General features: G+C 34.4%; 1 protein-coding gene across 1 annotated transcript; it reads left to right on the top strand.

Moving 5' to 3' along the window:
* Nucleotides 1-5,480: 5,480 nt before the first annotated feature.
* LOC106069062 (leucine-rich repeat-containing protein 61-like) lies at nt 5,481-10,834 on the top strand. Its single transcript, XM_013228634.2, has 8 exons — nt 5,481-5,532; nt 6,517-6,603; nt 6,710-6,856; nt 8,020-8,080; nt 8,459-8,607; nt 9,164-9,232; nt 9,992-10,117; nt 10,635-10,834. Exons 1-8 carry the CDS (start codon nt 5,514-5,516, stop codon nt 10,724-10,726), a joined length of 750 nt encoding a protein of 249 aa, XP_013084088.2. The 5' UTR covers nt 5,481-5,513; the 3' UTR covers nt 10,727-10,834.
* The last annotated feature ends 4,446 nt before the right edge of the window (nt 10,835-15,280 follow it).

The raw sequence follows: 15,280 nt of genomic DNA on the forward strand, positions 1-15,280 counted from the left end.
TCTTGTGAAAACTAAACACGGATTAAGAAGCCTTTAGGGTCAAAGGTCACACGAGATCTCGTTGAATCCCGCTATGATCAACACAAGACAACATTGTATTAGCCTTTGTTTCCCTGAGCTCGCGCTAAACCGACTGTCGTTGTGTGCTCTCCTGACATGCCAGGTTTGTGGACATTACAAGAAACAGTTTCACCAGCAAACAGCAAGCAACAACAAACCGGATGTCATGCAAGCTGCAACTATAATTGCCACAATTGGAAGGGAAACAAATCAGTGTACAGCACCGCCTGTTAATGTTGTTTATAGAAGTTGACATTCCAAATCAAACTTTTCTATCCGCTGCCTGGAGGCGTGCAATGAGTTCTATGCTCTTTATGAAATGTCGACGTCAACATCCAATGTTTTGTCCGGACCAGTAGCTTTACGCCCCTGTGAGCTTCAAGGACATAAGAACTTTCTTTAATAGCACCTACATCACAAACACGGGCATCACAAACATGGGCAGCAAAAATGGACATCACAAAGAATAATGTTTGTTTAACTTTTGGTAAAAGGCGCATTTCAAATAATAACGCTATTCCTCCCTCCCCCACGCACACACATACACAAAACATCAAAATACATTTGAGGTATCACTTCTGATGAGCTGTCACGTATCACTTCTGATGAGCTGTCACGTATCACTTCTGATGAGCTGTCACGTGTCACATTACCTCGCTCTTTAATTCCTCTCTTTTTAAAATTCTTCTCCCAATCTGCTGGACTTTCGCTCTGCGCTCAATTTAAAAGGTCGCGGTGTCTGAGCGGTAAAGATCTTGGACTCCTGGTGAAGACTGGAGTTTTAAATTTCTGGATCTTTGTGCACCTCTGTGTCCACACAGCTCTAAATGGGTATTAGTTGGGGAAAGTAAAGATGGTTGGTCGTTGTGCTGGACACATGACATCCTCGTTAACCGTTGGACACAGAAACAGACGACTTTTACCTTATAGATCGCAAGGTCTGAAAGGGAGAAATTATTTTTGTACTGCACTAAATTACACGCCGTCTAAAATATTCTTAGAATCGAATCAAATATCAAATGGAATAGGTCAAACAAATCGAATTAGCTCGCATGTTCAATGTAGGCTTTTATCCCAATAAAATGAAAAAATCAATGAATTGGGTCGGCTAACTTCTCACACATCTCGAAGAGGTACTCGCTACTGAACCAAACACTTTCCTTGTGTTCGGAACATTTTTTTTTTTAATCCCAATCATCTTACCAGGAAATAAGCTTTAAAAAGTTTTTTTTTTAAATAGCAAATCGATCAATTAATTCGTGATAATCAATCCATTTCTGTGTAGACCATCGATATCATTGAATCTTTATCCTGCTATGATAGTATTATGAAAAGATTTCATTTGTTTTAAAGCCAGTTCTGTTGTTGAATGCCTAAGAACATCTTCACTACATTATCCATGTTAGGAAGCATCTGTCGTAACTTTACTCTAAGCACTCAATCATGCCCATGGGATTATTCTTTATTTTTCAGTCTTTTGAACAACTATCAAGATGTATTCAATCGCCAGTGAAAGATGTTAGCAAATCAACAGGATTTACCCAATCCAATCACTAGTGAAATGTCAAGTTAAATACATTTACTAGTGAAATATGTCAGCAAACCATCAAGTCAGATACATTTACTAGTGAGAAATCATATTTGTAGATGTTTCTAAGATTGTCGGTTCCCTCACAGTAGGCACAGTAAAATGACTAAACAGTTCACAAATGTGTATGTGACCAACTTGTAAACATGTTTCCTTCTTCTCAGCTACCAACTGCTCATTAACAGCAAGAAACATTTCAATTATACATGTTTCTCTCTCTCTCTCTGACAGATCAATACTTCAACTGTATGGTGATATTAATATACAAGCGTTAAGCGTGTACACAATTATTTTTTATTCTGTTGTCATTGCAGACAAGTTTTGAACACAAGTGTGTTTACATGACGTCTTATTGTTTTGAACACAAGTATACATGACGTCATAGTGTTACATTATTTAAGCTACAATAGTTTGAGCGAGATCTCCGTATAAAGAAAGACGACAATAAAATGTGAAATCATAAATAAAAACAAACCTAAGATGAATGTAAAGGTCAGATGTTTTCCTTATAGACAGCACCACATAACATCCTTTGCTAGTGTTTACAACCAATTCACTCTGGGTTTTTTTTTGTTCTTTTGTAAGACGAGACGATGAAGATGTCCAACATTTGTAACAGTAGTAAACCGCTCCACTGTATTGCTTCCATGTAGGGCTTCCTGTCTTCAATGGAACTTTTAAAGATTTACTGCTGCAGGGGTGAACAAAACCTACACAAAGAGACGATTAGCACAAAATAATGTCACGGGTTTGTTCAATGGCTAGGAGAATGTTAAGATTTTCAACGGCTAGAGAATGTTAAGGTTTTCAACGGATAGAGAATGTTAAGGTTTTCAAATGCTAGGAGAATTTTAAGGTTTTCAACGGTTAGTAGAATGGTATGGTCTTCAAAGGCAGACAAACAATTAGCACAAAATAATGTCGCGAGTTTGTTCAACTGCTAGGAGAATTTTTAGGTTTTCAACGGCTAGTAGAATGTTATGGATTTCAACGGCAGACAAACAATTAGCACAAAATAATGTCGCGAGTTTGTTCAACGGAAGTATTAAGGTATTCAACGGCTAGAAGAATGTTAAGGTTTTCAACAGCCAGGAGAATGTTAAGGTTTTCAACGGCTAGAAGAATGTTAATGGTTTTCAAAGGCTAGAAGAATGTTTAGGTTTTCAACGGCTAGAAGAATGTTAAGGTTTTCAAAGGCTAGAAGAATGTTAAGGTTTTCAACGGCTAGGAGAATGTTAATGTTTTCAACAGCCAGGAGAATGTTAAGGTTTTCGACGGCTAGAAGAATGTTAAGGTTTTCAACGGCTAGAAGAATGTTAAGGTTTTCAACGGCTAGGAGAATTTTAAGGTTTTCAATGGCCAGGAGAATGTTAAGGTTTACAACGGCCAGGAGAATGTTGATGTTTTTAACGGCTAGGAGAATGTTAAGGTTTTCAACGGCTAGAAGAATGTTAAGGTTTTCAACGGATAGAGAATGTTAAGGTTTTCAAATGCTAGGAGAATTTTAAGGTTTTCAACGGTTAGTAGAATGGTATGGTCTTCAAAGGCAGACAAACAATTAGCACAAAATAATGTCGCGAGTTTGTTCAACTGCTAGGAGAATTTTTAGGTTTTCAACGGCTAGTAGAATGTTATGGATTTCAACGGATAGAGAATGTTAAGGTTTTCAAATGCTAGGAGAATTTTAAGGTTTTCAACGGTTAGTAGAATGGTATGGTCTTCAAAGGCAGACAAACAATTAGCACAAAATAATGTCGCGAGTTTGTTCAACTGCTAGGAGAATTTTTAGGTTTTCAACGGCTAGTAGAATGTGAAGGTTTTCAACTAATTGGAGAATTTTATGGTTTTCAACGGCAGATAAACAATTAGCAGAAAATAATGTCGCGAGTTTGTTCAACGGAAGTATTAAGGTTTTCAACGGCTAGAAGAATGTTAAGGTTTTACAGTTGTAGACAGTTTACAGTTGTTGAAGTCACTGTCAGTACCTTGTCATTGTTGTGATCAAACATCATTGTAAAAGGGGTTAAAATAGGACTATTATTAAAGTAATTATTAGCAATATACTTATAACTTATAACTTATTATCTTCATATTTATTTCTGATTATACTTATCAGTCACATTATTCATTTCAATAATAAGGCTAGTCTTCGAGTCCGAAGATTAGTGAGGAATGCAGTATTTCCCTTGGCTGCGCAGTCCCTGCTGTGACGTACATATTTTGCCACATCCAGGGCAAGCATAACCATTGTTCAAAATCATTATATAAATATCATTGTATTAAATTCATATTTTATATTAAATCATCACACACATTGTTTATTTATTTATGTTCGACTGAATCTGTATGGTGTGTCTGAGTCTAGGGATTGATGTACAATTATGCTTAAGCTACCTAGACATTTAAAATATCAAATAGTACATAAATAAAGGCCTGACATTAGCTTCGCAGTTAATGGGCATTATTCATTACTTGGAACATTTCTTCAGCCAATTCTGTAGACCTCTGGATCTCACAAAGAGTAAAACCAAGATAGAACTCTCTCATTTCTATTTCTTTTGGGTATTCCGTCATCAGAGAACACAAAACAGTAAAAAAAAAATAATGCTAATTTTATGTTTTTATATGTATTGAGTGCTGTCACCAATGAAAGAGAAAATACTTAAAAAACAACAACTTTAAAAATGGTATTAGTTTAGATCAGTCATGTAATTTAATTTGTAATAGATCATTAAATCTAAACTAACAGTGATAAATATGTGCAATTATATATATATATATATATATATATATATATATATATATATATATATATATATATATATATATATATATATATATATATATATATATATATATATATATATTAATGTTTTTGTTTAGTGCAATTTCATGCTTTTAGCTTTCTTCATATCTCCATACGTTATGATTCTATCATTTGTTTGGACCAGTTTAAAAAAAGTGGACGGGGAAGAAATTAGGGGGTATCATCAAATGTTACCGTGATCGACTTTTAAATACATTTATTAACAAAAAATAAAAACGGTTCAAAGACTTGAATTTGAACTAGAGAGCTCAAGCGTCCTCAAACCAACACAATAACCACTGTTCCAGCGAAATACTTATAAAAATAGGTTTTAGAGTTATCTATTGTTAGCTTCAATTTTTTAAAACTACAAAGAATAAATGGGGCTATTTCAACTTATACCACTACATCAGTCAAGTAGGCCTACAATTTCTTTCCCATGTTCGATACCAGACAAAATAATTACCAATAGTTAATTAAATAATTGGCTTTTTTTTTTTAAAAAATGATTTTTATGTTGTCAGGTGAAAGAAATAATTGTGCAAACTTTCAGATTGATCCTAGATTGGGTGTGTGAGAAATAATGTGTACAAACCTTTTACCAGACAGACAGTCAGTTGATACAAGCTTTGTAAAAATGGTGCGGATTCAATCTCCTTAAGCACCGGTATTTTTGCCAGAACTGCATTGCCAAACAGATTTTTTTTTTTGTATCTGTCCTACTCAGCTTTGCTTTCCTGTCAAATTTCACTTTTCATGGCCATATAGATAAATAAAGCTTGGTCTGAGGTTTTTGCATAAAAATAATGGTGTTAAACTTCTTTAAGAACTATGAACCAAGTTTCAACCGAGTAGGCACTAAGGAATTGGTCAGAGAGACACTATTCTAAGATCAATTAGATCAATCTAAATTGTTGCATTTACGAAGCAGAAATAGGCTTGATTGTTGCTTTTTAAAATCCACCTTTAACATTTATATTATAATAATTTACAAGGTAAAATTATTTTTAAGCGAGTTGGCAACAGTCACTACGCACACAAAAAAATGTTTGTTTACAAATGGCGTCCTTGTTTTCAGGTTAACATATATTAGATCTAATACGGTATATAACAAGTATAAAAGCACCGACCTCTTTTTAGAAATTGTGCTGATTTATAGATTAAAATTTCTTGCCTTAAAAAGTTATCATATTCTATATCCAGATATAGACTAACAATAATTAAATATGTTAAAACACTAGCACAAGTAGGCCTACACAACTCAAAAGTATTATTTAGAGTATAGTATATCATTATCATATGAACTTATGAAGTAATACTAATAGTTACTAATAGTAATAGTAATGATAAGTGACAAGTCATACTCATTATGTAACTCAACATCTCAAGCACACAATTTGAATTTAAAAAACTGTCAATGTCATTATACCGCTTTCAATTCAAAGTTTCACAATTCATCAATAAATATATCTAGATCCATGAACAATAACAATATGGCAAATGTGAAAGCTAGTAAAAAAAAAAAAGCTTATATCTAGATGTAAAAAAAGATCTATAGTATAGCTATGGGTGCCATAGCTCTATAAACTATAAAATAACACAGGCAGACAAACTAGGCCTATATCTATAGAACTCATTATTAAGGCTGTTATTATATCGACATGCTATTATAAGCTGTAATATAGTTATATAGCTTGCATGTTCTCTCAGATAAAGACCAATTATTATAGCAGGCCTCAACACTGACCTGTCACAACCTGTGGGTGGTGGAGACCAATAGCTCATTGCCACGTTGACTCATGAGGTATTGGTCTCCACTGCCCACAGGTCTCGACGTTGTAGGTCAGTGTTCAGGCCTTCTATGACGATTGGTCTTGGTCAGACAGATATTGGCTTAAATTGTTTTTAAATGTTTTAAATTATCACATCTAAATTCCAAAATAGGTTAGCCTGTAATTGTAAATATTAGCCTAATGTATCTCCATCCTTTATTTTTTTTAAAAACATGTTTTAAAGTGTGCTCCTATCATCTGTTAGGTTTTCTTTTTTTTTTTTTTTACAGATGGTGCTATCACCAGACAGCTGTTAAAGTTTCAAAGCTGTGAATTTGATGTTGAAAGCATACATACCTTGTCCTTAAAAAATCAAAGTTTGTATTTGTAAAAAGTTGAAATGACAATTTTTTATTGTAATGAAAAAATTTTAAAAGATGAATCACATTTTAAAATATTTAATAGCGTTGTTTCTATTTTCAGGTATCTCAGATCTTGGCTGTATATCAGAATGTATCAACCTTGAAAATCTTGATTTATCAAATAACAAATTGACAAAGTTACACAAATTGGCTGGTTTAAAAAGTTTAAGGAAACTCAATCTATCTGCAAACATAATTACATCTCTTGGTAGGTATGGTCTAGATCAATGACATAGAAGACTCCACAAAGAAACAACAGTCTATTTTTTGAAAAAAAAATCAATGTAAAAGATATTTTCCTTCAGTTTAATGCCTTTAAAATCAGTTCAATAAAACAAGTAATCTAGCAATGAACAAACATAAAATATAAATCACTTGTACAATTACAATTGGTTGAGTGGCATATAGCATTACATTAAATAAAGCACTGTGGGATACTGATAATTAATGAATATTCATCAAAGAATACTTAACAACCTTGGAACAATGACACAGATACTAGCTCTACACTCCTTATTATAAAGTCCCGCACAAACACTTTTCTAAAACTTCTATCTTGACCTTCAATCTTTTCTAAATATTTCTAAATTGCTAAAACTAAGACTGTTTTTTTTATCCTTATGGAAATTTGTTGTGATTACAAGGACTTTTTGTGATTTTTTTAAAGACATTTCTGTTCAAAAAGTTCCTTTAAATGTGGTATTGTTGTGCGTGTGATTTTTTAAGCCCTTTTTATAATGTTTTCTAGGTGGTGCAACTGTTTAGATGAAGCGTTGCCTTGCCATAAGTTATTCCATATGTTAGCAGATTTTGTATAGTCGCGCCGTAAATATTATCTAAGATCTTCTTATTTAGCTTTAAGGTATTGAGTTTATATAGGAAAAATAGTCGCAGGGCTGTTTTCTTTGTCAGAGTTCCAAGGTGGTTTTCCTATGAGAGCTTGTTACCAATGATGATGCCTAGATATTTATATGACTTCACTTTGTCTATTGATGTGGTCGTTATCTGGAGTTCGTTGTCATCTGTGTTTTCCTTCTATTATTATCTTTTTATTACATTTGCTTAATTCAATATTTCTTCAAAGTTTTTGATATAATTCATCCTAGCAGTAAAAAACTTTTTTCCCTTTGACATACACACATAAAGTGACCTGATAACCATGTCAGCCATCATCTTATGATTGCACACTGAGGTGTGACCAGCTCTCTATTTCTCTTATGGCTTACACGCTGGAGTGTGACAGTACAAACAAATTTGAAAGAGAATTTAAAGAAAAAATAGATTCTAATTTATTGAAGTTTAATAGTTTATCAGTAATTTTAAAGCAATACATATTAGGCTTATTCCATGTTCACCATTTTTGCTTCACAGATGGCCTTCAGAGTTTAGAAAATTTAGAAAGTCTTTATATTAGTGGTAATCTTCTAGGAAGGTAAAAATCTTTCTCTTTGTAAAGGATGGCTATATATTTAATGTGTACATGTAGTGTCACATATTCTCTTAGTAAAGACAGACACATATAGAGTTATTGATTTGTTAAAATGTCTGAATAAAAAAAAATATATGTATTGGACATTGTCCCACATCCACAAGTGAGAAAAATTGTCACCATTATTTTTTAAAAATTAAAATGTACATAAATTTGTTAAATTACATACGTTTTCTTTTTTTAAATATCTAACACAACTATCTTTTATGATGTTAGATGTCTTAAAATTACGATTTACAATTTGTAAATTGACAAAAAAGAGTTCTGAATAAAAAAAATTTGCAGTATGAATTAATGTTTTTTTATCTATTCCTTATTCAGCACAGATTCACTCCGAAGCATTTGCTCACTTCAAAATTTGAAGAACTTGAAACTAAATGATAAGGCATTTGGACTGAGTAACCCAATGTGCAACACAAAATATGTTGATGAAGTTCTCTTGCTATTGCCAACTTTAACACAGTTAGATGGTAGGCCCCCTATTCTGCTTTGATTTGTTTTATTTGATTCATTTTTATGTTTCAGATTATATTTTTTTACAGCTCTAGCTCTAATATTATAACAATTAAATATTTGTAGAATAATTCTTAAGATTTAAGTATTTGTGTAACCTTTTAAAACAGAAGAGTTACTCTATTTTACCCAGTCTACCACTTGCAATGACTTCAATGTTAACATTACAGACAATACAAAATCTATTGGTTTGGCTAATTTTTTGTTTTCAACGGACTGTTTATCTAAGGCCCACTGAATGTCTTTGTCAAATTTCACTGCAGTTCAGCTGGAAAAATTACTAAAAGTCAGGGATTAAATTAATTTACACACAAACTTTTTTTGTGTAGAGATTCACTATTAGCTTTGTTTTTAATGTACCCAGCTACTCTGGTAGGTGAATACATTTTTTATAGCATTTTTATATTTTTATAAAAGCCTTTTTTAAATAATACAATTGATTTTAATACCTTTTAAAGTTTGTTTATCATATATGAATCTCATGCTATGCTGATGATGTGATTTTTTTTACAGATCAAAGAGTAAGAGGTCAAGGTCAAGAGTTGTTCAGTTTGTCCAATGAAATAGAGAAATCATTACTGGGTTAGTACAGTGTTTCTCAAAATTTTGCCTATAGGAGAAGAATTTTACCTTGTTTTGCATGTATGGAAGATTATTTTATTAAATTCCTTTGCAGACAAAAAATTAAAGTTGTGTTTATTGGTCCAATATATTAACATAACACATGAAGTTTTATAGAATTTTAGACCCGGAACTACTTTTTACAAAGCTTACATCAACTCAATCTGTCTTTCTGTCTGTCTGGTAAAAAGTTTGTCCACATTTTTTCTTAAACTCTATCAAGCTGAAATTTTGATCAATTATTTCTTTTACCTGATAACACAAGAATCAATACAAAAAATAAATAAGTTGTTAATTAACTATTGGTAATTAATTATTTTGTTTGGTATCTCAAACAAGGGAAAGAAATTGTATTTGACTAAGTGTTGTTATAAGCTGAATTAGTCCCCTTTATAGATCTATTACTAATTTAATTACATGACTTATCCAAACTTACTGATTCAATTACAGTTCGTATAAGCTTTTTTTTTTTTTTTTTTTTTTAATCATGTAACTGTGTTAACTTTGATGTGATTTAGTGTTTGTATTCTTGATTTAAAAATGGCTATGTAGCACTAGGTGAACAAGTGACCTCAGTGGTTTGGTGATACATTTCATGATTCAAAATGCAGTAGATTAAATTCATCATTTACGATAGAAAGCTTAATAATGTCTCTGAAATATTTGTTATAATTTATTAATTTCTATTTTGTATGTGGCATTTGAAACGCTGCTCTTCAGGACTTCATCATTCCAAGTCTACAACAATCAGGAACAATGATTTTGATATCAATTCTGAAGAGTTAGACTTTCCATCAATATCAACTAAAAGTCAAAGAGTATCAACAGCAGAACAAGAGTTGATAGGTTTATTCATTTACTCTTTTTTTCACTTTCTCTCTCACTCCCTCTTTCTATTCCTTTTTTTTTATCTTTCTCTTTCTCTCTCAGAGAAAAATAAATTTCTCTTTTAAAAAAGTAATTTGAAAATTTATGACTTTATATTAAAGTTTGAATGATCAAAGTTTCTCCAATTCTTAAGTTTTTGTAAATTTTTATTTATATTATTCAGTTCACTAATATCCACTAGAAGTAGCTGCAGGGCCACAGTGAGGATTGTAAACACTTGCTTGCAAAATTAAATAAATGCTGCACCCTCTTTTTTAATAGAAAGATAAATCTTAAAATAAGACTATGAGCCCTAAATAAATTAAAAAATTCCCCTCGGATTTAAATCCATTTTTTAGACCATTCCATTTTTTTTTCTAAATCCTACCATGACCTGACCTCTAAGATTTTTTAGTTCCAGTTGTAACTTTTTCAATTTTTCTATGAAAATAAAAACTTATATATATATATTTTTGCCACCCCCTTTTATTTTCAGATTTACTTCAAGACTGTGCTGCCTTAAATAAACAGGCTGTGCAGATTTTAACAAAAACCAAAGCTACACAGAATTTATCTTTGGAAACGTAGAAAATAAACCCTTGTAAATATGTTAATATATAGTATTGTATTTATTGATTAATAGGTTAAAAGAAATGTTTAATTGGAACATTTTTAATAAACAGTCAGATTTTTTAACAGTTTTTTTTAAGCGTAGTATGTTTCTAATATTCTCCTTTTAGTTGTTGTTTAGTGCATTTTTTATGTTATTATTTAATGACTCAATTGTATTCAGAATTTGATTTGCATTTGAGAGTATGTAAAATCATGAGATTTAAATTTATCCTTTAAAAAATCTCTATATATAATTCTCTTAGTCGCTCAAGAGTTCGGATGAGAAGAAGTAAAGGAAAGATCACTCTCTTATTTCTGCGGATAGTCATCCCACGAAAAAACAAGAGGTGGGGAACAAGTATTCACCGGTCCCTACGGATGGCTACCTGGTCGTGCGGTTTGCGCGCTGGACTGTCGTTTGGATTTATCAAACCCTGCCCGCTCCCATCCCCCTTCGTCCTTCAACTCTGAAGGAACATCCGAAACATGTAAAATATTTTACAAGCAAACATTTTACAAACACCAAACAGCAGCGCCGGACTTAACCATTGTGACCAAGAAGTCATGGAAAGAGAACAACTAATCTACTATGTATATTCACCCGTCACTAAATAACAGGGCCGGTCTTAATCATCGTGGGGCCCTATGCGAAGAACGGATTTGGGTAGGGAAGCGGATAATAAGTGAAATTTAAGAGTTTGTATTAGAAAATACATTCGTCTTTGAATTTTATTCATCCTTTACTATGTACACAATTACTTTACGAGCCTTGCGTGTAGCGAAGTCATACAGTATATCATAAAAATTCTGTTTCCTACATAGATCACGCTTAATAGTAAATATTACCAAATGTTTCAATCTGTCTACGAGAATTGTTGAACTAAAGTAATTCTTCATTAGTTTGAGGCGCGAGAAGCTTCTTTCACCAGATTCCAAAATTAAGGGATAATGCCGTTTTTTTTTTTATCGCGCGTAGGATTGGCATTTTCCATATTGAATGACACCCCAACATGACAATTTTTGTCTATTTATTTCAGGAGATTTGTATGAGTTTTCTAAAGATTTAAAAAATTTCCGGATATTTCCAGGACTTTTTATATTCCAGGAGCTCCTTGTAAATCGACAGGAGGCCGCGGGAAATCTGTTATAAGTTATACAATGGTTTAATTTAATTTATACACCTAGAATTAGCGCGGGTCCTTTGAAAGTGCGGAGCCCACTGCAGTCACCTAAGGCCGGCCCTGCAAAATAGCAGCGTATGTTACGCCGCCGGTCGACTAGTATAAAATAAAAGCTTTGCGTATTAGTTTATTGCTAGATTATTATTAGGGCTTAATTTAATTAAACCAGATCCCGTCATTCAGCTTTTTTGCCAGCTTTTCTTAGCATGAAGAATAAAACTATTAATTACTTCAACTTTAAATAGACTATACACATCCATCTTCAGTAAGGCAAGACAACGAATAGAAACTCTGGCACTAGCATTCTGCAAAGAGCATATTGGATTAGCTTTTACTGAACTAATTATAATCAATATACTGTCCAAAGAGGCGTTCGCAAGGACATCGCTGTTTGTAGTGCGGCCTTGCCATCGCATGTCCATGATGGAGCGCAAGCATCTTTGGTGAAAGCATTCAAGTAGTCTTAGTTGTTTTCTGTATAGTGTCCGTGTCTCAGAGCCATATAGAAGGGTTGAGAGAACCACCGCTCAATGGACATTGATTTATTCCGCCAAACTCTCGCATGGAGGGTCCAAAAGCACTACTGGCCCTGGCCCTACGATTATCAAGTTCCCTTGAAAGCGATACGTCATTTGATACTATGCTTCCTAGACAGCCTATGTGAAGTGGTATATTTACGGTTATCTTTGTGCCTGAGTAGGTTTCATTGAGTGACTTCTGAAACATGACATCTGTTTTCCCGAGGTTTATAGATAAACCGAAAGAGGCGGCAGCGTATGCAACTTCGTTGACCGCGATCTGGAGATCATGTTCATTGTAAGCTAGCAGGGCGCAATCACCGGCCTAGAGAAGCTCTGTTATGACCATTACTTTGTTTTTGTATGGGATAGTAGACGTCGAAGATTGAACACATTGCTGTCTGAATGAAACCGGATGTAGATGCCTTCGTGCAATCGCTGCCTCATTTGACCCAGCATTACGCCAAAGATGATAGCGAATAGAGTAAGAGCAAGTACACAGCCCTGCTTTACGCCATTTTCCATTGGGAATTAATCAGACAAGTCACCATTGTGTCTAATCTGGCCTTTTTGTCCCACATGAAACTGTTTGAGAATGGTTAGGAACGTAGGTGGGCATCAGAGCCTGGTAAAAATCCTCCACACGCCATCGCGAATGACCGTGTCAAAAGCCTTGGTGTGGTCCACAAAGGTTCTGCTCTGCATTTTTCTTGTAATTGTCGCTGAACAAATATCATGTCAGTGTACCATTGGCTCTCAGATAACATCTCGTCCACTAAAGAGTGGGTTAGTCGGTGGAACAAAACTCGAGCAAAGATCTTTCCTGCTACTGACATAAGTGTAATGCCTCGATAGTTGGAGCAGACTTTTTGTGTAGGGATATGATTACGGCATCTGGAAGTTCAGGTGGAATTTGTCATTAACCTCCAGGACTTTGTACTTTTAGTTTTATAACACAAGGACGTTTCATACATATTCATTGATTACTTAATAATAATATGCACATTTTTTAAATTCAAAGATTTTTTAAAGGAGCGTCCCTCCTTTCCTCTAACTCGCGTTTCTGAACAGGTTGGGGGTACCATATGTTGACAAGAGGGTTGCGAATGTGGTCTTATAATTTCAAGGATTTAAGATTTTATGACTTGCACTGAGATTGACTCAAAAAGTTCATTTGAACAAGACATTTCAATATTTCTACCGCCGACACGGTTTTACCCAGAGCGTCAATCTTTCTATTCACGTCTTCTTCGTGATCAAAACCAATGGGCTAGAAGACGTCTTGCTGAACTTGAGGATACTATGATGATCGCACCAAACAGAGAAGTCTACTTGCGCTACCTGTGCTTTAATTTCGGGGGATACTAAGTACTCAAAAAGAAAGTTTGTGTTAGGCTACATACAAAATCAGTTCTTTCGGTTTAGTCGTTGGCCTGTGGCGACAGACCTGTAATAGGACAATGTCAACTCTTACAAATGTATATGAACTGTCTTTTCAATGTTGTAGTGTTTCAAAAAAAAAAGGTTTATGAGCATTTGGCAACAATATACACACAAATGAGAAATAGGATTTTCAAAAGCGATTTTAGTTTTTAAGTCTAAACACGACACACAGTTGGACAGACAGACTGTACACAACCAAAATGGTTAAAAAAAACAACAACAAAACTTATAAAAGAGAAAACAATCACACTATTACGTCCATTATCTCTCAATACTGCAATATTTATCTCCCCTTTTATATCTAAAACAAAATTAATTAATTACCAATCATTATTTATTTAATTGGTTAATTGTATTGATTCATGTGTTGTCATATGCAATGAATAATTGTGCAAGGTTTCAACTTAATCCGAGAATGGGCAGTGTCGTAGCAAATTACTGGTGGACCCGGGTTCAAGATAATGTTATAAACCTGGTGGTGGCACAGATGGGGGTAGTGGTGTGAGTTTAGTCAGCCGACGCAAATCGCCCCAGGCCAGCGCTAGACGAACGGTCAACCGTGACGAGTTACGAAGGTCAGCCGAGACGAGTGTCAACACGACGGTTGGAAAGGATCGACGTCGTGAACAGAGCTCAGGAGCGTCACGAGAGTTGTAGTCATCTGACCACCTAGAAACGTCGAGCGGCGTTCTGTCCGGTTCGAGAAGACCAGTAGGGACCCTATATAATAGCGGAGGTGTCGCAGTCAAGACGGTTGAGAAAAGGGGCTCAATACAGCACGCTTCACGACAGGTTCAGAAAGGAGGTTCACGACAAGAGTTCAGAACACGGTCGACTACAGCACAGTTCAGCGGTGTGGTTCTGTACGGAGCATTACGACGGTTCAGTGCGGAGTACTATCAAGTACAGTTGAGACGAACGGCGTCTTGATCTTGGTATGTGATCGAGTCCGACACAACGAGCCTAGTGTGTGAAGTCAGTCCTGAACTGTTGAACCCAGTGCAAGCCCGGAACGAGACGGAGAGGCCAGTGCAAGAGTTGATACGGCGGTACGGCTATTAACAGGAGAGATATTTGTACAGTATACGTGCTGCTAATTGTACAGTATTAGCTGTTATTTATTCAACTATTAAAGTGTTACGTTACTTTGGAGCCCTGAGTTGTCAAGTTCTTTAAGTTGGTGGTGTATGGTGCAGTTTGCAGAGAGCCTGGATAGTGAGATTCGTAACAATATATTGGCTTCCCCCTGCCCCATAAGACGATTTTAGTGTGTGACACAACAAATAAGTACGGTAGTCTGTACGTATCGGTTTATTGACCAAAAGACATTCCAATGCCAGTAATATCTTTTTTTTTTATAATTACTTATGTCAATATGTTTGATTTAC

The sequence above is a fragment of the Biomphalaria glabrata genome, chromosome 1 (assembly GCF_947242115.1).
Source record: "Biomphalaria glabrata chromosome 1, xgBioGlab47.1, whole genome shotgun sequence".
NCBI lineage: Eukaryota > Metazoa > Mollusca > Gastropoda > Planorbidae > Biomphalaria > Biomphalaria glabrata.

Coding starts and splice junctions, on each gene's coding strand:
- LOC106069062 (XM_013228634.2), top strand. Junction 8,081..8,458: donor AGTGGTAATCTTCTAGGAAG/GTAAAAATCTTT, acceptor TTCCTTATTCAG/CACAGATTCACTCCGAAGCA. Junction 9,233..9,991: donor AATAGAGAAATCATTACTGG/GTTAGTACAGTG, acceptor GCTGCTCTTCAG/GACTTCATCATTCCAAGTCT.